The sequence below is a fragment of the Hirundo rustica genome, chromosome 6 (genome assembly GCF_015227805.2).
Source record: "Hirundo rustica isolate bHirRus1 chromosome 6, bHirRus1.pri.v3, whole genome shotgun sequence".
NCBI lineage: Eukaryota > Metazoa > Chordata > Aves > Passeriformes > Hirundinidae > Hirundo > Hirundo rustica.
This window is the reverse complement of record NC_053455.1, coordinates 17,489,910-17,514,884: the sequence shown is the minus strand read 5'-3', so window position 1 is coordinate 17,514,884 and position 24,975 is coordinate 17,489,910. Positions and strand designations below refer to the sequence as shown.

Below are 24,975 nucleotides of genomic sequence, written 5' to 3'. Positions count from 1 at the left end.
CACAGAAGTAAGCTTTCAGGTGGCCTGGAAATAAAACAGTTCTATGTCCTCCGTGAGTCAATTCTGATTATGAAACAGAGCCTAAGCAGGAAATACAGGCAAATTCTAGAGAGAATATTGAGACCGCTATGTTCTCCATTTAGCTTGAGAACCTTATAAAAATGATGTATAATTAATGATCCAGTAGTCCCACGGCTCTGCAATTCCCACTGGAGCAGAATACAAGTCCTGGGTAAAGCCAGTGGCAAAGCTGATGAAGAGAGCTGACCCCTGCTGCTAGCAAGGCCAAGCTATGGTAAAGAGAGATGGAGAGGAACTCTGCAGAATTCTGGAGGATGACCCTTGGGGTTGCATCCCTTCAGTGTAGCGAATGGGAAAAACAGCTGAAGAACTTGCTCGTCAAAAAATATGGATTTTATTCCAATTAGTGTCCTCCCCTCTATGCATTTTAAGCATCCAGAGTACATGAATGTCACAGGCTCTCTCTGTCTTTCTCTTCATTTACTGGATGGAAATACTCCACTCAAAGCGCTAGACACTGATTCTGGAAAGGGATAAAAAATAAAAAAAACCCATGTAAACAGCAGTGGAATAAGATCTACCAAGATATTTTATTTCACTGCCTTGCAGCCCTTTCCTGAGAAAAGAGAGTGTAGTTGGAAGAGCGCAGTAAAGTGAGGTCAGCACTAATTATGAAACCCCACCCAGAATACCCAATACTGCCTGAGCTGAAATAGCTTTTGCAGATACTGAGAGTTCTGAAAGAGGAGGGCACTGGCAGTACACTTGACCAAATTAATCTCTGCTGTGACTGACTGAAAATGGAGCTACACCCAAGGCAAATTTTTCTTCCACCAATAAACCAGCACTACTTTAAGCAAAACAAACCGCTGAACCACAGTTCCTACTGCCATCACTAGATGTCTCTTACTGCCCTGCTTCCTGATAGTTGAGTATCTTGAACATTTTACCCTTGAATGTTTCAGTATAACCTTGAAATAAAACGGTAGTGAAAGAAACTGCCTCACAAAGATCTAAGTCAATAACAAAATGACAGCTATATGTTCAAATAGCTTTCAGAATTTGCTTTAATATTATTGATACTCTTCTCTCTGGTATTTAATCCAGGGAAAAAAGTCTTTAAGAAAAGGAAAAGAAGAGAGAAGCAGGAAAGAGCATTTGCACTTAGAAAAACAGGCCACTATAGGAGGTTCTCGCCACAAACTGCCTGCAATTTGCTAGAGAAAATAAAACTGCTTTACATAAACCACTGCGCAACAGATATGCCATGACTATCTTGCAAAGGACGATACTCCAAGAATTTAAGGGGGCAGTTTTATTTCATTCAGAACCTCAGAAGCACTGGCAAGCAGCAAAATACGTGTTTACCAGAGCTTACCTATGCTTTTACATTTTCTGCAAAATACTAAATTATTTCACACAGATCCCACAGTGATCCACTCTTACCTTACTGCGACAGCCATGCTCCCTATAGGGTTGATTGGCAATGGCCTGGCTCCAGGAAATATTCCTCTGCTCAGTACTCGAGCTCCATTCTGTATCACTCCCGGAGGAACTAAAAACAAAACAAAACATAGAATGTTTTTTCTTCTAAAGGAAAAGCTAGAAAAACACAGGAAAATGTGGAACTTAAGCTTTTCAATGTACTGAAAAACCATTAAGGGAGGCTCGTGCAGTACACTGCTTACCTTGGACATCTCAGCCTCAAGTCTTCTGAGTGCCATTCTATTTCCAATGCTATTTTCATGGCAAACCATGATAACATGGCTTGCCAGAGCCACTGCCTGACCTAGTTGCTGCAGATCATTCCTTGTACAAATGAATCACTTTTATTTTGTAATTGCTGTTCTGCTGCGAATGCATGTGCTTAGAGTCAAAACCAACTATGAGCACAGATGTAGCTACAGAAAGAAACAATGACCCCTTACAGAAAAACAGAACACAAATACTTCAGCGCAAGATCAGAGCTGACAGCTTTTTATCATCCCAGTTTACTTTCTGAGCCGCAATATCTTGGCCCCCCATCTCTGCAAAACAAAATAATAACTACAAATATGTATTTACCAGGAAGAGAAAGAGAAGAGGCTAAAAAGGCATCATCTCCATGGCACTGATTATGCCGTCTCCAAGCCATTGATGACCCTGCCACGAAGCCTGGCAGCAGTCCTGTGCCTCCCGCACGCGGCCGGGTCACAGCCCCTCCCTCACCCAACACGTGCTGATGGCACTGACACCAAACTCGTAGGTCCTGATCACTACAGACAAGACATTTTACTGGGCCATTCAACTCAGCTCTACATCAAAAACTGCAGCTCTGACCAACAAGATTTTAAGCTGCAACTGAGTGCTTGTTTTCTACCCAGGCATGTTTCTGTACACTGTTCAGCCCAGGGCAGAGAGTTGAACAAGTGGCAGAGAAGCACTACGCAGGCGCCACCAAAGCAAGAGTGTCCTTAGCAAGTCTCAGGATTTTCCTCCTCCACTGTGAGATGCAGGACTACCGAACACAGTTCTTATTCTAGGCCCTTACCAGGGACCTTCTTACAGGTAATGACTTTTATTTGCACTGCTATTATGTCCCTTCAGGCTGGAACAGTAACCTTGCTACAGCCTCCCCCTGAACTTGCTTCTTTAATATCCACAGCCAGCCAGTTCACACACATTCTATTTACTATAAGTCATCATTCATTCAATAACTTCCCCTCACAGGGAACGTCCAGAAAGAGAATGATGATCTTTACTCTTTTTATATTATTTTGAAGCATACATATATTATATTAACACATGTAAGATAAATGTAAACTGTATCACTTTATATACACCCACAGAATTAATTTTTAAACAAATTAAACAGAGACTAGAAAAATTATTCAGAATCAACATACACACTTTACATGCCCAAATTCAAAGACTCACACCCCAAAAATACTAGTGTATTCTGAGGCAGAGGAGTATAGGCTCAGAAGTATGTTAGCTGTAAGCTGCTGAGGTACACTTCAATTTCCCATAAACATCAGACCAATCGACACCTCCCTTCCTGCTGTCCTGATGCTCACCTTATTTCACTCCAGACCGTACAGATTAGTTCTGGGAAAATAATCTTCTTTCTCCTGCTTGTGAGAGCACATCACTTCCCCGATCAAATCCTGTCACTGTGTTACACCCACTTGCTTTTGAGCACCTCTGAAGAACAGGTCAGCTATATTTAGGTGCTTAAGTACAGCCTCAAATGGCTAAAATTACAGAACCTAGTTTATAACAACTTGGGTCAGCTTTCAATGACCAGAATAATTTTAAAATTGCATTTTGCTATTTATACCTCACTACTCTATACACTTTTTCCTTCATTGCTAGTTTATGAGGAATCGATCAAACCTCTTTCACTCAGGGGACACTGTAAGGCTTTCACTGCTCCAATACTCTGGTTTGTAGATACTGTAGAGGAACATTATCTATTAAAATTCAAAAACCTGAATTTCCTATTGTATTTCTTTTAACAGCATGACCTTGAGATGGTTGAAACACCAATCTCATGAAAAAAGTCTGCTCAAGGATATGGCTAACCTAAAATGCAAAGCTAACAGGTCAATTCAAAGCAACAGATAAACGTGCTGAATACCGAACGATCAATAAAAAGACATAATTTCCAATGGACATTGTTATTCCAACAAACTTTTAAGAGATTTCATACTGCATTACACGGTATGGTTTCTCTATGTGTACAAAGACCCATCAAAAGAAAGGAACTAGGACTTTTGACTGAGAAAGATCTGGGAATTTTCTCTTCACTATGATACAAACCATAGTTTTATACTGAAATGAAACATTTATGCATATGCACAGAATGTCAGTTAGCGATGGATACTGTCTGAATATACACTGTAGAATTTCAAAGCAAACATACTTCAAGTGCTACTGCAAAAAAGAGAGCAACAGGCTCCTTGATGCTCAAACTCTTCTTTCCACAGTTACCTAATTATCCTGGTCTGCTGGCAGAGTTAACTGATGCTTACTTTATCCTTTTTCTTCTCCTACTCTCTCCCTTATTGACAACTCCCATTGCTTCTATAGAACATCTTGTTTGCTTCCTCACCAATTCTCAAAAATTGAGCATTTTCTCTCTTGTCTTTCCTTATCTCTTCTGAGTTTCCTTTTTGCCCTGCATTCCTGTGTATGTATCTATACCTATATCTATATCAAATACACTGCCAAGTCTCACAAGTTATGATTTCTATACATTAACACCCCCACTGGAACGCATCCTTCATTATACCCTTGACCCTTGGCGGTTTGTAAGTCACAGAGTGCTATCCAGGAAATATTCTCTTCAAAAACTTCACATTTAAAACATTCCTATGTCAATACACGCATGCACACTCCACATATTCCCTTCAAGAAGTAACGAATGTTTGTAAAAAAAGAAAACACAAAGTTTGCTGTCTTATGAAAATAACCCCTAAGAGACAACTCGGTCTCCTGTCCTGCCTGTGGAATTCACTTCAGTCATGGCCAGTCTGCGCCATGAAAAGGCTCAGACTCACTGAAAGGCTTCCATAAGACCGTTCAGGCCAGACGAGGCCCTAACCACGATTCTGCGATTCTAACTTTTCTCCAAAATACATCACAGCTTTGTATAATGAAATCATCACTCAGAATTCAACAACTATTTCAGCTTGTTATTGCTACTGATTTTTGGTTTTGTTTGCTCGGACTCTATGAATTATGATTCAGCAAAACCAGCACATCACTCAGACAGACAGACAGAAAAGCTGTATGCAAGGGATCACTGAAGAAGGGCACTGGACTATGTGGTGTATCCTTTCAGGAAATATATAGAAACAATAGAAAAAAAACCCCAACACCCCAACTTGCAGGTAAATCAGCTTCCATAGCACTCTAAACCTAAAATGAAAAGCAGGATTAAAATAATTCAACAGCAAAAGGTATTAATTTCTAGTTATCCACATTACCAGTGTGCCATGGTAAGAATGAGCTTTCTTGCTCATCTTCTCTACTAACAGCATTTAAGGCATCAAAACTGATCCTTGAAAAAAATAACATTTATTACTTAATTTTAAAAAGATTATGTATATAAACTGCTATTACACTGTCCCTGGTACCCTGGTATGGCAGCTACTTGTATTCAAGGAATTATTTCTACATCTTGGTGCTTTTGAAAGGTTGTGGATTATTTACTGGAAATTGTGCGGTGCTTTTATTCCAAAGATACATTTACACCTTAAAAGATTTAATTATGTTTCAAACCCATACTTTGACATGAGATATTTATATTTTAGATTGAAGATGCTAGGTGTGGAGGTAAGATAATTTACTCCAAGCCATATCATCAATTAGTGCCAATCTGGACTAACACCTTACAGTTCTAACCCCTCTCTTCTAATGCTTCTTTAACCAACAGTACAGGCAGATTACAGGTTCCCAATTCCTAGGCAGAAGTGTGAAATGTAATTTACACCTTTTCTGTACAAGTGCTGAAAGCCGTTTATGTTTGAGAAACTCAGCTCAAGAAAACAATGCAAGAAGACCTGTGCATCTCTTTGATGAAGGTTTCCTTTTTCACAAAATGTTCCCAGTGAAACACAGAGAGTCTAAAACAACAAAATCATTATTCACCTTTCAACTTTCATCGCTTCTATGTTTTCAAGGGTCTACTCTGCTCTCAGGAAACTTAAACCCAGGAAACACTTTCAATGGAGTAGAGTTAAGCTGTGTACAGAGAATCTGCCCCTAATCTGCTGCATGAATGGGGAAATTATTTTTGGATCTTATGCTGCTCTGCTAGAATTTCACAACCTGAGTAGACTCAGTCTCCACTAACTGGCTAACTCTGGAACGAAGAAATGCAGCCAGTGTCAAAAACCAAGACTACACCTCTGAAATTCTCCAAGGGGGGAAAAAAAAATCTTCCTTTTGTAGTGAACTTTCATGCTATAGTTTAACAGACAATAAAGTGAATCACATGCAGGAGAACATATCCTAATCTAAATCCATCAAGGCACTATGTTTACACAGTATTAAAAGGATCAAGCAGAAGCCCTTTGAGAGTCCAGTGTTGTTCTGCAGCCTGTACTCAGGGTCTGTAGGTGGAAAGTAAGTACAGGGCTACATGATCACTCCACAGCCAGTGCAGGACTATTTTAATCCAGAGCATGCTCTTGTGTGCACATTAGCTGAGTAGACTATTCCAACTATGGACTTCTTTCATCTCATCTCTCAACAGACTGCACCCCTGATCTCTTACTTGCTGGCGTGTGCAAGTGAAGCAAGTCCTGTTCTGGCTGAAATAACCACCTCATCCCAGATCTTCACAACGATGTCAGAAAAACCACGTCAGACTGGGTCCTTCCCTGAAGATTTTATTGTCAAACAAACAATGTAGCAATTTGGTAAAACTGAAATGCAAAAGAAGGAGGAAGTAATTGATAGTCACCAGACACACCAACACCCCAACAGCTCACCAAAAAAGGAAACTAACTTCTTGGTTAAATGTTGGCATGTGAAAGTTAAATGAAGTATAAGGAAGGAGTGAGATTTGCTGTCATTCTAGACAATGAACTGGGTAAAAAACATGTCTCTGTGTGATCTGGGAAACATACATACACTTCATTGAACTGTCTAGCTCAAGCTAGCCAATACTTAGTAAGGAAGAATGAATAGTATTTACTGAAAAGTGAATTTTAAAGAAGCAGAATGTGTGAGTGTATCCTGTAGAGATAGTCTGGTTCTTTGCTTCTTCTGTCATCATATGGCACATGCACTGATCTCAAGGCTTCCCTCCCTAAACCCAGCTTTTGTAGCACAGAAGAAATCATTATAGACAAGAGGTACTGAGTTTTGGCAAATGTCTGTCAGCTTCAGCTCTTTTCTGCCAAGCTTTCTTTCAGTACAGTGTTTAGCGTAATTCTTTATATCTGGCTACAAGAACTGAAAGTGGGAAATTGCTGATGATGTATAGCAGATAAGACATTAGAAGTTGCCAAAAGCAAATGTTTTCTGCCAAATGTGTAACTTTATTCAGCTATCTTATCCCAGGCACAAATTTGATGACGTCTGCCCAACTTGTATTTTACTGCTCAAGGACAATTTTATAGCTCTTCAATTCCATACTCTGTAGTTCTTACAAACTGCAAATCTAGGATGCATCCAACAACCCATTTACTCTAAATAAAAACTGAGGTGGGGGATACAAATCTATTCTGATAATCCTATCACTCTCATACTTTTTCTAAAAATATTATGAGGAGTACGGAGAAAGAAATAGAAAGCATTTCATAAAAGCAAGCTTTCTTTCTAAATTTCTTTCAACCCTTTAATGGCTTAAAATTAAACACCAAAGTAAAACAAACCAAAACAAAATCCCAAACAAAACCCAGCAACAGAAAGTTTGAACATTATGAAAATGTCTTTTCCTCGTTTTTTGTTTTAATACAAAACTGTCAGCAAAAATAGCTGTATGAAACTTTTTACTCTCAATGATTTCTCATGTTTTGATACTCAAAGTTAGGCTGAAAGCTATCTCAGTTATAAGTGACTTGTCCATAAGCAGTACAAATAAAACATTACAGCTATCATGTTTCATGTTCAATAAAAATGCCTTAACCAAACATTATGTTCTATTTTATCCTATTTGGAGATTTTCTGACTGTCATTAAGGCAATTTTTTTTTTGGTCTTGATTCCTGTATATGTATCTTGCTCATATACAATCCACTTGCATTAGTTTAAAAAGTGAATTTCGTCGGGGTACAATGTTAGAAGTATAAAGGGAATTCCCTTTAGGGAATTATTTCTCCTCCCACCAAACTTACAATACATGTATCTAGTCTGGGGTTTATGTGTTTTGAGACGAAGATTAATAAAGACTTCCAAATCAGAGAGACACTGGTTTCAGCCCTGGAAAACTATTTTTTTAAGAAGTGCCCAGCAAAACTCCATGCTCATATCTTCCTAAACATCTCTACCACAGCATTTGAATCTCCTATAAGTAACCACCCACAAAACCGGTGTTGCTAAGTTTTCTGAAGGCCACCCCTCAAAGCCAACCCAACCAACTGAGTAGTGATGAGCAGTACTGAAACCAGATGGATGTCAGAGCTGGAAGGACTCTGTTTCCTGGTTTCTACCCAAACCCTTTCTGTGAGCACTGTTTAATAGCTGTTTGCAGTACTAAACTTCAGGTTGAGCAATGCACTTGCATTTGTCTGCAATTCACAAATTATACAGCAACGGGCAAAAGAATATGCATGAATTTGAAGCTATGCACTGGGAAGCTTCTGGAATTAAATCAGTATTTCCAGGATAATCCCTCTGACCACCAGCATTGTTCACTAGCAGTAGCAGCCATACATTAGCACATCCCCCCAGAAAAGCAAGCGGCTCAAAGTTTAGAATGATCTCACTAATTAAGAAGGTGTTGCTACTTACGTGCTTCCAGTGACTTGAATCTCAGGAATTCAAACACACTGCAAGAGCACCAAAACCTATCTCCACTTTAATCATGGCAAAGCATCATGGTTTGGCAAGACTCAATGACATGCCCAGGATAACACACTCTTAGGAAATGCTATGCTAGAATGACAGCTAGTAATATTCACTTTCAAGACATTGGTAAGAATTGAAGTGCTGAAAATCTTTTGTACAAAAAAGCAACTGTACAAAACTAACTCATGGACTACACTGATTTAGTACCCATGAGTTCTAAACTGAGCTCTACCATTTGTTCACCATCTTGTTTTCTTCTGTCCTCTCCCCAGATTAGATTCACATGAGGGAAACAGGCCCATAAGTTTGATGCAACTTGCCCAAGATGGCCCAGACAGTATTCAGTGCCTTGCGGTCAAGATACGGTTTACAGTGCAAGTCAACTATTTCGGATTTAATATTCATGAACTGACTATTAATAAAAATCCCAAGTATTTGTAAGTTGTGACAGCTGCTTCTGAAGGAAGCAGGTGTTTCAATTCCTGTTTCTTATCAAACACAAACCTACAAAACCTGATGTAACACAAGGACTTAAATAAACCGAAGCAAAAAGTATTAAACCTGCGTTCCTACATGCCCTCTCTTAGCACATCACAGTTATCTTTCATGCTTTAACTCCTGATGCCAGCTGGGTTGCAGGTTTCAGTAGACACTTGTACACAACTGGCTACTTTGAACTGGCCTTTAGTTACAATCGGTAAGTATTTGATCTGTGAATATACTGCAAGGTGTTACTAATTGAGAAACTGATTTCTGATGTTAACATTCTAACTACAATTGCATATTCCTAACCTTTAGCAGCAGTGTGAATAATCAGTTTTATGAGCCTATACGGAGTAAAACCTACACAAACACAAAATAATCCTAGTAACACTATTTTACCCTCTTACTATGCCTTTTTGTTTTTCTCAATGAAAACTAAAGGATGGTGGAATTGGGGTAAATGGCAAGCAATGTTTTTAAGAAACCATTTCAAGATTTCATATAAAAGCAAAAGCTGATTTTAGAATTCATCTGTGATTGTTAGCAGTGTTTCACACATCAGTGTGGAATTTTAAATGGTCATTTAAAACCATAAAGCTAATTAATCAATCTGCTACAAAGCAGGAATAGCTTACTCTGGATTTTCTAATACCACTGAGATGGGATTCCCTTCTGACAGACCATATTAGCAGTATAAATTTTAGTAAGACTTTGAATAATTGCTGGAGCTAACTTCAATCTAAAGACGCTTTTAGTACCCACACTGCCTAGATGAACACTCATTTTTTACACCACTCAAAAAGCAGCTTTTAATCCAAGATGTCTTAAAATTCAAAGGACAATGCATGTAACCACCTGTAGAAAATGAATCCACAGTATGTCACAATCTGCCTTAAAGGTATCCACTTGTCACTACAATGGCTAAATGTCTGTAGGACAGGCAAAGGTCTTAATGGATCAAAGTTTTAAACTTTCTGAGTCGTAAAGTTGTTCTAAGGTGAAATGACCTCAGGTTCTGCCTCCAGCTGACTCTTTGTTGTGTCAGTAAGTGGCACGTTCATAGTCAGACTCTTAGACCAAAAGAGGGTTTCATACAGGTATTAAAACCTGTGGCCAAATGACAAACTATTTCCTTCGCTCTCCAAATACTATCTTCAGAACATGGGGTGTTTTGCAGCCCTTATGCACATACTTGACACCGCAGTCTGATACGAGGAACAGGACTCTTAGTCTTCAAGGGATCAAACAGTATCAGCACACTTACTGCCCTGGTAATTCCCAGCTTGATTTACAGACCACTGCAGCCACTGAGAAGAGAGAATGAACTGTGAACTTCCAGATGATGCTCAACATTGCAGTGAAACTTTTACAGCCAACCCCCCTTTTATTTGAAAACTAATTTAAAGTGTGATTGTTTTTCATGCAGTTGTTTCTTGAAGTAAAGTAGCAATTAATTTGCTGCCTAAGATTTTCCTAATGTGGAACATAAGTGAGACCCAACTACAATTGATAGGACAGGCTGATTTACTTCTTGAAGGTATCCACTCACATCCCTGCCAAAATATTTCTCCTTTGTAATTTAGAGGGCGTCTGAAGTTACAATAAAAACTTCAGGCCTTTCCTCCTGGCAATTCTATCAGTGTCTAGAAAGATCTATGAACTTCTGTGCAGACCCTGCATTTGAGTTTAAGGCCACAGAGGAAGGTCTTGTTACTGGTGAATATCAAGGAGGCAGTAGTGTCAATGAGGAGCTATTTTTTTGCTTTAATCTTCCTGTCACTTTTGACATCCTTACAAGAGACTACTGGAAAGGTGACATAAGGTGGGAAAGATACACCCAATTCATAGGATAGAATTTCCTTCCTCAGAGTGACCTCTACAACGCAAAATAGTAATAAGCAAAAACTATCCAACTATGATGTCTACAAAATGACAGTGCACAAGTCTTCAAATCACTTGCACTGCCATGTTGGCAAACATGTGCATGAGAAAAAAAATCTGCAGTACGTTTAGTTCTATGGATCTTCTCCCATTCTTGTCTGCAGTCCTCTCCCACTCTCCAGTGCCTCCAGGAGCTCATATTGCTCTGTGTTTTCTCCATACTTTTCCATGCACATACTACTTATGTCCCCTTCCCTCTCCCACATACCCTTTTACCCCTGCACTTTGATTCTATACCAATACCTTTCCCCCATTTTTCTACCCCACAAATCTGGCTTCCTTAAATCTGCAATCCTTTAGAAACCGTCTCATTTTACTCTTCCCACTATACCCAAGGGTCACCTCCTCTTCCATATAAAAGCTTTCCTTTTTCCTACCTACACACAGCAGGGATTGCTCTCCCTTTTACCATGCACAGTTCCTGAAAGCTGCTTAGGAGAGGAGGACAAGGACCACTCTTCACTTTCCAGAACAGTTTCTTGGTACATCATGCTCTCCTGAGAGAAGCTTTTCAAGACGCATTCCTCTGGCAGGGTCACAAAGCAGGCTGACAATAGCTTTCCTCAGCTGCAGGGGAAATGCTTTGATGGTAACTGACTCTCTTCCCCAGGCAGAGTATCAAAGTGCAAATCAAGGCTTCCCCTGGAATTCGGAGTTGGTTGCTCAGGCTAGAACAACAGCAGTGATGCTAGACAGTCTTGGTAATGGTTTCTATTTTAACTTCTGCCTTTATTTTTTAGAGCTGCCTGTCACTTGGCATTACTACCATGCTTGCTCACTAGTGATATGTTTGTTTTCTTGTGTTCCCTGTTTTTGTGCAGCTGTATTGCACTATGGATTCCTGCACTACCTTCACTGCAAGCTCTGTGGGGCAGGACGGTTCCTGCAGTACTTGCACAGCCCAGTAGAGTGGGGATCCAGGCCCCTTCAGCGCCCTGTTAATACACAGCATTAAAACCCTAGGTCTGGTCACAGAACAGGGAAGGCAGTACTGGCAGGAAATGAGACCTCTCTTTGCTCCTTGTCACTTGCCTACCACCTTGCATCAGTCAGAGCAAAAGGAAACCAAAACGGGCAGGATGTGTGCAAGGAAGGAGCTGAAACAGTGCCCAAGTAAATGGAAAGTATCCAGATGGCTGTGGTAACTTACACGATAGGAGTCAAATCAAAACAAAATGAAAACAGAACCATATGCCATGTACCCTTCACTCTCTTGCTCCCTTTCTCTCTCTCCCTGCTTTTCTCCTGGCTGTTGCCCCAGGTTTTTCTATCAGTATGGATAATAGTATGTTACTCATTTAAGTGTGTCATGAATAACAATAACCTCTCTTTTACATTAGAGATCACAGATTAATATTATTCATGTAACAAAGAATGTAATATGAACCAAAAATTATACTTGTGTAAGGGTCAAGGAAGTGCAAGGATCTACAAGGAAAGTTATATTTCTTTATTACATCCTTTTTATCTGGTATGTTGTATACTTATAAAAGAGAATATTAGTTTTATACGTCTATGTTGCTATATGCTATAGAAATATCTACTCACAACCTGCTTGTATCTCAGGGGGAGTATTCAAAAGCATCATGGCAGTGGCAGCATCAATGTCAGGATCTGGAAAAATCAACCAATAAATACATTATTTACAACTGGGCTAATCTTCTCACCCCCATCGCTTAACTACAGGTTTGACCATGTCCCTGAGTGAAAAGGTATGAGAGTTCACTATTCAGAGGGCTCGCTGACTACGCATCAACTTTATCCCCAAGCTTGCACGTGATCCCATCGTCACTATTACACAGAGCGGTGATCTATGTCACCGAGCCACACTTGTGCTCGTGTGTGCACGGTACCTGTGCTGTTAGCCTCACCAATTCCCTGTTTAACTCTGTGGAGAGTATTTAGATTTCATTACAAAGGATCTGTGAAAGCAGGTGCGACATCACAATTTGGAAGCAACAGAGAGGGATGAGCTGACAGCTGAGGAGTGGGAAAGCAGAAGGAATACCTGAGCAAGTACAGAAGATGACACTTTGTCATTTCTATTTGTCAAGAAAGATTTCAGCAAAGTTTGAGAAAGTGTTGGAAGACAAACTGCTGCAATTAAGAAAAAAAAGAAACTAGCATTTCATTGAAGCACCAACTTCTTTGCATCCTTGTCCATTGTCACTTTAATATAAGCAAAAATGATCAGCTGGCCGCTGTTATTCTTAAATTGGTTTCTGAATCCATCATGAACAGTCAGCTGACAGATGGTAAGTTATAGAGACAGAACAAAATATGATCCTTTTATAACTATATTCACTTGCTTCACACACAACAGCTCGGCTGCTATGGAAATGCAGGTATCTATGACAACAGTAAACAACCCCACAACGGCCACTGAATAAGCTGAAAAGAACATCTGCCCCAGCAAAGCGTCCCAGCTGCCCTGGGGCGCAACTTGCTAATCGTGCAGAGATGCCGTGTGACAGAGAAAGCCGCCTATGCCATGTCCAAATAAATGAAGTGTGCAATTGAAGCAGACATAAAAACGCACACCCTGGCTGACTGCTGCCTCTGTGCTGCTAAACTGAATGACTAATGAGTATGCGTTTGTTGTTTGGGGTTAGGGGTTTTTTCAGCTTGTCAGTATTTATACCAAATTACATACCAAAAAAATTAATTTGCTACTAATAGCTTCATGGCACTTTATTTTTGGCTATTATAACAGAAAATTACTTACCGCTGTTAAAAATATCTGTATTTTTGATCTTCATATATTTTCAATCTATTGCCAGTAATATGATGTGATATAAAGCCCTGTAATTTATTAACGATACAAATGACGTAGACGGGATTTCAAAATCTGCTTAAGCCAAACAGAAATTCGCTTGACTGCAGATTTTTAAAAAGGGACTTTTTATTAGTCTAAGTTTGTACTACTTTTCTGTGAATAGCTGCAAATACTCTTCTAAAGACTTCTAACTCTCTTATTTAATTGTTAAAACAGTAAACAGAGAAACAGTGTAGTGGGTTTCACACTGAAGCTGAAGCAGCAGCAGCAGACTTAGTGTAAAAGACTCCTGTGTCTTCTGGACAGGTCAACACTGTCCAAAGAAAAAGCAGTGTTACCAACTTATGTTCATCTTCAAGCCTGAAGATACCTCAAAAGCAGCATTCCTGCTGCAATTATGTACGTTAAAAGTGCCATTTCCCAACAGCTTCATTCCTAAATATGTGCCATGTTGCAAGACTGGATCCACACACCACACAGCAAGTGCGTGCTTTCAAACTAAAGAGGTATAAACCATCTAATGTTAAAAAACAAGATAGAAGACCGAAGGAGTCTGAGAAATAAAGACAAACCAAACCAGATTACTCCCTCTTTTACATGCCATAAAATCAGGAGATTGTTAGAAGTTGAATTTAGTGTATCATAATTCATACAGCCAACTTCAGCATTTGTTTATTGGCTGATCCTAAATTTTGTTTTGCTTTAGTTCAGTGGATGACATTGTAGTATAAAGTGAATTTTGCTGCTGAAAGAATAAAAGGACACTACTAGGAAAAGCACATTCCTGATGACTTTGGGTTTTGCTTGTGTAACAAACTCTGTGATTTGAGATAAAATTGATGCAACCACCTTCTGTTGAAAGGTGCATTCTTAGCATTTGGATCACTAACGGTACCACAGTGTTACTGCAAGGACATGAACATGAGCTGCTCACGACACAGGACTGATCTGCAGCAGCTGTCTCCTGAAGCACAGCCACGTCTCAAGCTCATCCATACCTGTATGGTGCCTAGCTGATTCTGTTGGTATATTCTTGAAGAAACCAGGCAGCTATTCCATAATGCCTTAGCAGAGGTAAGAGAACTTAAGAGGCATGCATGAACGGTGGTGTCAGTAGGATTCAGGAAAATGTACTTTTGGTTTTCCTACTAGAAGGAAAAATAAAAAGGAGGGACCGGTGCACAAGCAAGACAAGGGCCGAGGGCTGGCTGAGCCCACACAAAGAGGCAGATTGAAAAGCTGGTACATTCTTTTGCAGCACTTTTGTCCACAATTTGGAGGCGTTCTCGTGAGCAGTGTGTCAAGAAGAGCCAAGAAGTAGCCATGAGGAGCAGCACTGAAGGCATGGGACTGAAGGGCACCTTTGTTGGAACTGGCATTTCTGGGGTGGCTGCTGGTCCCCATCAGTGCCCCCACGCTGATGGCCCTTTCCCCACTGCTGTCCTTTTGAAGTCTCTTCCATGTGGATTCTCCCATCTGTAGCTGTAAGGCCTGACTTGCTTGCTGCTGCATCCCCACCAGCTGGTAACTGGATCCTGTCCCTTCTACCTGGCCTGTGTTCGTGAAGCTGTGGATTTCAGAACAGAGATCTCTGCCCTACCTGAAGTCTGTGGTACACAAAGGCTCCTGAAGTTATTAACAGTGGGTGGTTAGTGAAACATGATTGCAGGAACATCTTTCCCTAGGAAACCAGATTAAAAATAACTACATACAAAGTTTCAGAATATAGAAAATTAAGTATTTAAATGAATGCATTCTTGTATCTTTTTTTGCTAAATCAAGTAAATGGTGAACTGACTGCATACATGAACTCTTAATTTTTTGTTAGTGGAAAGCAGATGTCCAGCCTTCCCTGTGAAAGAGGGAAGTAAGGAACAATGAAGAAAAGAAAGCATTGAAGGTGTTCTACAAAGAAGGAAGAGCGTGTCAAAGTCTAAAACAAGCAACACTGAAGAGTGACAAAAACTGCCAGCAGCCACAGTTCTTCCCTAACAAACAACTGCAGTCTAGCTATACATTTGGTGCTTCATGTTACAGTCTGAAGTTTCAGTGCTTGGTCCCTCATGCACCAAGGGTACATCACAAGGTACCAAAAAGGACCTGAGAGAAACCTTAAGCACTCACAAGATCTTGTAAGTCATGAAAGGCATCAAGGGGCTGGAATTCTACTACAGCTACAGTACCTCCCCTTGCAGTGTGAGCCTGCCAGTGCTTTGGTCAGCATTGCTCTCAAACACAAAACTTCTTTTCATGAAGATGATACCAACGGTGGAAAAAACCTCATGGCAGTTCTGTTTGCTGCATTTCAGATTCATGCCCCTTGTCAGCAGAGTCTTCAACAGTGAATACCAAATCTGTGAACAGCACCGAGTTCTTTCAGTGAAAAAAATAACCTACAATTTACCACTTTGTGGTAAATTAGTATAGCACATACTCAGCTTAAAAGCAAGATGTACTTTGAGCCAAATTTTGCTTTACATGTTACCTGTATAGATCAGAATCTGTCTTGCACAGACATATGAAGTGGCAAAATGGTAGGCATGAAATATTTAGCATGACATTACATACAAGCAATGCAGAACATAGCCCTCAGGTAGCAGACTTTATTCTAGATTCACATAAAAGTAATTAAAATCAGTCATGTACCTGAAAAAGCCAGATGTGACAGCTGTTCTTTTATATGTTGTGATCTCTGATCAGAGTTCATTTTATGGATAAAGTAATTTATAGTAATTCATATTATTTTGATATTATTTTAAACTTTGATCTGGTTTAATCAAACCCTTCAAATCCATCCCCTTTCAATGAAATAAAAATTAGGGTAACATACTGCCCTCTTGGTTGTGCAAAAGGATATTTATCTTTACAGACATACAATAAGATTTTAAAGAAAATAGCAGCTAAAGCAGTTCAAAGCAACCATGGCCTGAATTTTCCAGCACAGATGTCTAGAGAGAGTCACTTAAGATGCATATTTAGGTATTATTAAAATGTTACAGCCAACTGACGTAAAAAAAGCAGTTAGTAAATAAACTGCACCATCTGTACACGACAATGATAGCTATGTTATCTCATCAGGAAGGAATTTATAAGATCTTCTTTAAATTAAAAGTTACTACATCTAAAATAGAACTATTTTTGTAAAGTATTTCACTTTACCATTCAGTATGCTAGTTTTTGGCCTATTCTATTTCTGCCTCAGCATCCTCCACCACTTCTTCCCATTTATATGTTCCTAGTGTAGATGGAATGCCAAAAACCTAGTGCCACTGTACTCAAAAGGCAGAAGTTCAGATTATTCCTTGTCTACAAATCAGTCTTTTAACCCCGTCCCTGCCTCACTTTCTAGCACAGCCTATTCCTACACTTTTTAATTTTTATTTGATTCTTTTAAATTTTCAATTTTCATCAGTAGTAAAATGGTGCAAAAGCAATGCTGTCTTACATCTTTTACCTTCAGGCTTATTAAACTGCAACAGAGCAAACAGCATCTTGCCCCTGTTTAACTTGTCTGTTAACAGACTTGTCTTTTCCCTCCCACATCAGGATGGTTAACCTTGGTCACGTCAAAAACATAGAGAATAATGAACTGAGTGGAAACCTTTTTTCCCATTTGCTTTTTTTTTCTTTTCTATTTTTAATTTATTTTGCCTAACGACAGAATAAGAATATAGCTGTTAAAATAAAGTTGCAACGTGCAAGACAGAAAGAAATACCTGAAGAGAACTGTAAGTACTGTAACTGTCAAACTCCTTGGTGTGGGATGCCACTGAGTCCACTTCTGAAATATTTAAATAAGGTTGAGAAGTTCTCTTAAAATAAACAGAATACTTGTGGAAGCGTACAGTAAACCAGTAGGATTCAGAGCCATGATCGTGGGAAGAAACAAGAAATTATATTCATATCTCAACAGTGCACCAAAGACCAAGCACGAGAATTCTGGATGCTATCCAAAAGAGGCCAGGAGGAAGCAATTTCATAAGCAATTCCAAGTCACAATGGAGCATCTCCCACTCCTTTAAACAAATCTAGTATGAGACACAGAAGAAGAAAGGCACAGGTCTAAATGAACTAATACTTCTTCGTATTTAAGTTCATTTTCAGTACTGCCAAGTAAGCTATGGCACAAGTATCATAAGAGATCTAATTTTAAAAAATACAGAACATTACCAGAAATCTTCTTCCTGCTCCTCTATTTTGTTACATTTGTATTGTCATGAAGCAACACATACGATTTCCATTATCTAACAACACCATTTTATCAGCTGAAAAACTGTAAACCAAACATAGTTACAATGTATTCTTATTAAAAATACTAGCTTGAATAAAAAGAATGATAGTAGAAAGAGTTACAGTAGGTCTTATACATGCACTAACTCAAAGAGGTTCATCTATCATTCAGAAAGCTATGGGAAACCAAAGCATCCTAACTTTTCATCTCAGGAGTAAAGATTAGGATCATTTAACTGTTAAAAGACAGACTCACAATACTGACAGTCATTTTACCAGTGCAAATAAAAACATTTTAACAGACGTCTAAAGAGAAATGAGATACACATCTTACACATAAAGATGATGTATTATATAGCACATTCTCTGCTTAAAAGCAGGATGGAGATTTTTGCTTTGGTTTTGTTCCTTTATTTTATTTTTTTTTTTCATTTTGACGCACATTACTAGCAAGCTTAATTTTCAGTACAGAAGGACGTGAAAATAGAATTTACCAATCACAAAGGCAACAGTAAAGTTTTTTGACTCCATCCGGTCTGTGCAGCTTGGAGTACTGAACAGAAAACATCAGCTAGAGAAACACTGGCCAGTGAGCTAGCGCAGAAGAGAGAAACCATTTGCTGTTCCATCATGTACTTACCTAATTTTTGATCAGAAATTTCAATCATCTTCTTAACTGATTGCTGCAGCCTCAGCTTCTACAGTGGAAGACGTGATTATGAGGGCTGTAACTCCTTGCAGCCTTACAGGTTGCAAACTTTTTTTTTTTTGACTCAAGAATACACATACACATAAACACACATGCTCTTTGAACCCAGTTATGCAGATGTGTGTCATCTCTGGGACATCAAGGTCAACATTGCTCAAGCTTCCCTGATGTCCCTGCTGCTAGCAATAGGTTTCTCTTCCAGCAAAGTCGGAGGATGGCTGGCAGAGGAAGTCCTCTATAACACTGTGACCAGGAGGCAGTCCTCTACACAGCTCTGACCATTTAAGACCAAATAAACCACACCCTATACTGTCCCATACCAGTGTTTTTCTAAGCACTCATTTCTTTCTCACTGCTATTTCAAAATACATTTGTGTCCACCAGGCCTTGAGAAGTAAGCACCCCTCTCAGCCCAGCAAGCACAGGATGTGCCAGCTGGAAAAGACACGATGCATTTCCCTTGGCCTGGGTGACCCTTGAGGAAATGTCTTCAGTCCGCCTGCCTCCCTCAACCACTACAGTTTCCTGCAGTTCTGCAGGAAAAGGTGGCTTCTGACTTTCACCACAAGATGAGTCTTCAGGAGGGCTTCACCCAAATATCACAACCACGGCCCAAACCACACCAAGAACAAAATAAGGGAAAGCCTGGGGAGGTGAACATAAATTCCCCACTGGTTCCAGGATCCAAAAAACAAAAGGGCAAATAAGAGATAAACATGAAAACAACAGTGAAAAGGGTATTTCAGGGATTTGAAGAAAAAAATGTTGCGGCTAATGATGAGAAAAAAGGTCAGGCATGTGACACTGCCAATGAAAGCACTGTATATAGCATAAGAGCCAAATGCAGTCTAAAACAAAAATAAGAGCAGAAAAGGTGAACAAAAAATCCAGCAGCTAAAATAGCTGTATGCTAATAACACAGACAGACTGCCATAATGGAAGAGGAACTCAAGGCACTAATGCTATTACAGGAAAATTCACAAGAGTGGAACCGCAATTATTAGTGAAACAAGTGTCAACAGGTCTGTGCTTTTTGAAGAAAATACAGATTTTATATAGTAGGATACTGTTACACAATAAAAAAATAGCAGACTTCAGAAACAGAATAAAAAAGAAAATGTTTGGAAATGCTCAGGACAGACGGTCAAAGAAGATTTCTGAGAGACTCTGGGTCTGCTCTTGACTTCTTACACCAGATATAGATCTGGATACAGGTCTGCATCATTAAAGAAATGGGAATTACGTCAACAAGGCAGACCAACTTCACAGTACAAATTGGAGAACAAATGCTGTTAACCATGGTAAGACCAGTTATTCCTGGATGTGACAGCTGACAAGTTTCTTTATCCATGTTGCTGAACGAACAAGAATAGATTCTATTCTGCTCTTTATGATAAAAAGTGAGGATGACTTTGGAACGGGGGACCATAAAGTGATTCAGGATATATTAAGTGGGAAGGATAACAGCAAGCCTAATTTTGTTTAAAATCTGTTATTTTGAAAGAGCAACTTCTGATGAATTAAATGCTTCCTGTGGAACCTCTGGGAAACAGACTGGACTGAGGAACTCTATACCTCAGCGTGGGGAAAGCTGCAGTTTCTGCAAGTCACTGCACCAAGACTTAGATCAAACCTGTATCCAGAGAAAAGGAGGGAAGATGCACTCTTCGAAAATAAAATCACAAAACATTTTAAAAAAATCTGGACAACCAAACCAACATGGAAACTGATTTTAGGACAGAGAGCAGAGAGCCTGGCTTGCTCAGTTAAGAAAAACAAAGGCAGAGAGGAAGTAAGACTATCAATATGAGGTAACCAAGGGATGCAGAGCTAAGAAGCAAGGTAGAAAAGGTATTAGATTCAAAAATAATTTCAGTAAAGCAACACTGGCTGAAGACAAGACTGGCAATCAGAACACTTCTAGTAAACTCTTCTAACAGGGTCTGAAACAAAGCAAAAAGGCTGCATGTGAAGTTTCGGAAGTATTTATAGTGTGTTGCTGCTCACAATGTGACCCTGAGGAAGGGACCCTTTGGAAGCTGCCTTCCAAACTGCTTCTCTAGGGCAGGTAAGCTCTCTGCAAAACTATGACAGAGAGGGAAAGAGAACAAAACATAGTCATGAAGAAACTATGCCAGTGAAAGCCTATTTTCACAAAGGCATATTTACATAAACCTGCAGAAGCACCAGGAAGATGTCTGACATCTCAGGACCAGACCCCGCGCACCACTTTGTGTCAGACGTGACTTGCAATAGACTTAGGGACTGTGCTACTGACACACAGAATCCTTGTCTGTCAGCTTCCAGCATGCTCTGTGCCCTGAGATGCTCAACTCAGGCAGGACACCTGAAGACCAATGGCTGTCTGCACTCGGAGGAGACAATTGCTGAGCTGGAGCCTCATACCAATGCAGAATGGTGATGTGAGCCCCCAGCTCTCATATGCTGCCAGCCTGAGCCCTGGCAGCAGCCTTAAGCATGTAAGGAAGAGTCCTGGGGCAATGAAGAGGAGCTGGCCAGGAGCTACTCCAGTAGCACTGGAACCACGGCGCTTACGAAGAGAAGTCAGTGGCAAGCTCTGTGAGACCCAGCTTGCAAAGAGGTGTCACCTCTCCTATGGCACTCCAAGCCTACTCCATCCCTGCTCAATCTCTCACCTTCCCTTTTCTGCTTTCCTCTGCAACACAGTGGAGTAGATCCAGGCAGGAAGGTGCAGAGAGGTGCCAGCAGGCAGAGCCTTGTACATGAGAGACTGGGAAAACTAGAGAGAAAGGACACTAGCCCACAGCTGAGGGAGGTCTATGCATAGGGACTTCTCCATGAACCTAGGAAAGGCTGGGGAAACTGGCTACAGACCCTACAGTTCCCATTTTGGTGTATGCTGGGCAATCCTGGGTTTCAAGGTGTGGATGAAGGCTAGAACTGTCACCAGAAATATATTAAAAAAAGCCAGTATAAATATGACCGCCTAGCACGTACACAGACAGGAAGGCATGCAGTGCGCTGGGACTGTACTCCATGCCATACAGCCAGCCCAGGCATGTCCTCCAATTCTAGATTAGGTGGTTTTCCCCCAGGACAGTGGATACATGATGTCTGACCTCTCAGGATGTGTTAGTGCTAATTCTCAATAAAGTCAGACCTGAGAGAAGAGATTACTTTCTATCTGTAGTTATGTACAAGTAAAGCAGAGATATTATAAATGAAGAAAAAAATCAGATTTTGTACCACTTACTTCCCTTCTCCCTAAGACTGAGACCAACCAAACAGTCATTAGTATAACCAATCAATCAAACAAATTACTAGTTTTGAAAACCTATTATTAAATCACTGGCAACCCTGCTGGGGCAGCTCTGTCTTCCTGGCCTCTCTTTTTGCAGCTGTATCCCTATCAAACACCAGCAGGACTAGACACAAACTTAAACATGTGGAAGCAGACTAAAGTCCCTTTTCCATCAGAGCACTTGACAATCATCATTTTGCATTACTGTGAGCAAGCCCCAGACAGTTCATGGAGATGCTAAGAACTTCTCCAGTTCTGTGGATGATGACTGAGACTCTACAGGAAGAGATGTTCAGCAATAGCTGGAACAAGGTGCTCTTCCGCTTCGCTGAAGGAAATCAGTGGAAGAAGACAGTCACACTGTCGCATCTGAAAAACTCATTCCACTCTTCCTGCAATACTCCTTTTAAACCTCTTTAATTTTCAAATAAAGGAAATAACAGAAGAGCAACAATCTAGTATTTAGGGCCTTTAGACTTCTTTTGCCAGAGAGCTTCCCAAGCAGGCTGAGGGATGAGGCTCAGGTCAATGGTAAGGCAGTGCAGGAAATATCAATGCCATTTTTGAAGGATTATTATCATGAAATATGAAAACAAAAAGAGGCTTTGAAGATCCTGACAGCCTGACTGCAGATATCTACAAGATAACCCGTGGAGTAGAAGAATTACTTTCAAATCACAACAGTCAATGAAGTGAAACCACACTGACCTGTTTTAGTGAAAGCTTCTGGCAGAAGCAACATGATGAACCCAGGCTGAACACTGAAGAGACTTTCAGTGAAATTACTCAGCCTTAGGCTGACACTTTAACTTAGTACACATAAGAATAGGAATTATTTAAAAGAACTGCAGCACCATTTGTTTAGACTAAACACTGCTTCCTAATTATCAAAGTTTTTTGGTTTCCTACTTCCACATTTCACAAACGAGATTTTGTGGAAGATATGCTGCAAGCCTGAAACAACTTATCAAACATGTTTCCATTTACATTTTCCTTGAATTCAGTTACATATGCATGTCAGATATTCCACTTAGCACTCTGCTAATTTGGCACCATCTATGCTATATACTAGCAAACATGTAAATTCAATATTGTCATCACTGGCATTTTTACTTACACATTTCAAAAGCAGAGGAAATATGAAATGTTAGGAACTGAAATGTGCTAAGACTGTAATTCATTTGAGAGTCTAAAGAGCAAGCACTAAGACAAGACTTTGCTGCTAAGTTGCATTTACAGGCCCCCTCTGATGCTTCTAACTTCCCAGACTGCTATCATGCAGCTCCTTTCTAGCCAAAACGGTTGAAAAGACTTTTTACTATTATCTATTACATTTTTAATAATTTAATTAAAATGAAGGAGACACACAGGATTCTACTTCTGCCAACCTCCGATTTGCTATGAATGATCGTGTTCAAACTCCTTGAATTCTGAATGGCCACTAGCTAACAGATGAAGTTACCAAAGGAGTAAGAAACAGGCATAACACAATCAGAACTCTTTTGCAGACTCTTTCAGCTCACCAGCTGAAAGGTGTCATGTGTTATTTACTCCACAAAACAGAGTGGGTAAGCTAGGAAGCTCTCATCCCCTTCTCTTTATGCTGAACAAGGACCCAGTTGATCACATGTACAGGCCATGCCCAAAATAAGTTGTGGGACACTAAAAAATTTAAAAAATAAATGGAATGAAGCTTCATCCAGAAAATAGTGAGAGAGTCTCTGTAATCCAGGAAAACACATGTTTACATAAGCCAGAGAATGGGAAGAGGAACAGGGTACCAGCATCCTGCTGGGCTCAGCCCCGGGCTAGAATAGCTGGACAGCTTAGCTATAGCTCAGGACAGTTTCATAAAGGACTAGTTCTTTCATTAACAGTCATAAGCATGTTCTGCACAGTTCTCATGGGCATACAATGAGGCTGGAGAAGAAAAAACCTCTTAAATGGTGCTAGATCTCACTTGCAGCGCACCAAAAGCAGCTCCTGATACCAGGCAGCCGTCTCTCTGGTGGGAAGGAACAGTCCTTGCTCCTGCCAAGTGCATGGCAAGGCAAAAGTTGCCATGAGGAAACATGGGAGCTTGTCTTTATTAAGTATTTAGTCATCTTGTCAACTCTGTGTTTACAACCAAACAGAAAAAAGCCCCTCATTTCCTTTTGTACTCCAAAATTTCAACAAACTCTATAGAGAGCTGTTTCACTGATTTTAAGCTGCAGTTTCTGCAATCCCTGTCAGTGCAGCACAAGGGCACATCTCTAGCCTTTCAGTGAGTTCTACTTCATATATGTACAGCACACAGTTTGTGCCACCTCTGCCAGTGCAAAATCAATTTACTACCATGATCTGTGCATCAGATCTGAGTGTCTGCTGAGAGCAAAACATGGGCTGTCTAGGCAAATGAATCTTAACGATGTTGGGTAATCGATTGATTACAACAAAACAAACCAGAGAGAACACATTTTCCTTACCCCTTCTCTGTGCACTCATCTTTAATGAGTGCCTGCCCTCTCCTGGGTGTGCAACATGGACCCACTACCCCTCTGTACAGAGGCCCTCCCAGTGCACACGTCTCCTCCTCCTCTCTGGAATGGCCGGAAGGTGAACAGTTGCTAAGGTTCCCAGTGTGCCTTTTGAAGATTTCCCTTCCTACTCCACATCTCCCTGCTCCTCTCCTTCCTATCTCCACCAGGGTGTAGGGAAATCTCAAAGGATAAGGGTTGCAAACCTCCAGAAAAGCAAATGCAAAAGGAAAAAAAACCCCTTTGATTTATTTTTCATTTTAGTGCCACCATTTACAGCAAACAGCTGTCTTGCATATAATCAGGAACAGAACTGAAAACATTATAAGGATCCTCTTCCCCTTATAAATACCTGATGCCCTGATTTAGAGACAATTATTCATAAATCTGGTGCAACATTTCATCCAGTACAACAAACATGCTAATGGCATATACTATAGAATAGTAAGGCTTTTGTTCTAAAAGCCACAAATATTATGCCTTTGGGAATATATCAATGAAGATGTTTCTAT

At 40.1% G+C, this 24,975-nt stretch overlaps 1 protein-coding gene across 10 annotated transcripts in view; it reads right to left on the bottom strand.

Annotated features, from left to right (window-relative positions):
• FOXN3 (forkhead box N3) overlaps positions 1-24,975 on the bottom strand; it is a 216,629-nt gene that overhangs the window by 16,662 nt on the left and 174,992 nt on the right. For 6 of the 10 annotated variants that reach the window (XM_040066834.2, XM_040066832.2, XM_040066830.2 and 3 more), the window contains 2 exons: positions 12,495-12,560; positions 1,468-1,576 (listed from right to left, as the gene is read on the bottom strand). In XM_040066834.2, the coding sequence (XP_039922768.1) occupies positions 1,468-1,576; positions 12,495-12,560 (175 nt within the window). The remainder of the gene's footprint in view (positions 1-1,467; positions 1,577-12,494; positions 12,561-24,975) is intronic. The other 4 variants (XM_040066835.2, XM_040066837.2, XM_040066838.2 and 1 more) reach the window with 2 other exon arrangements.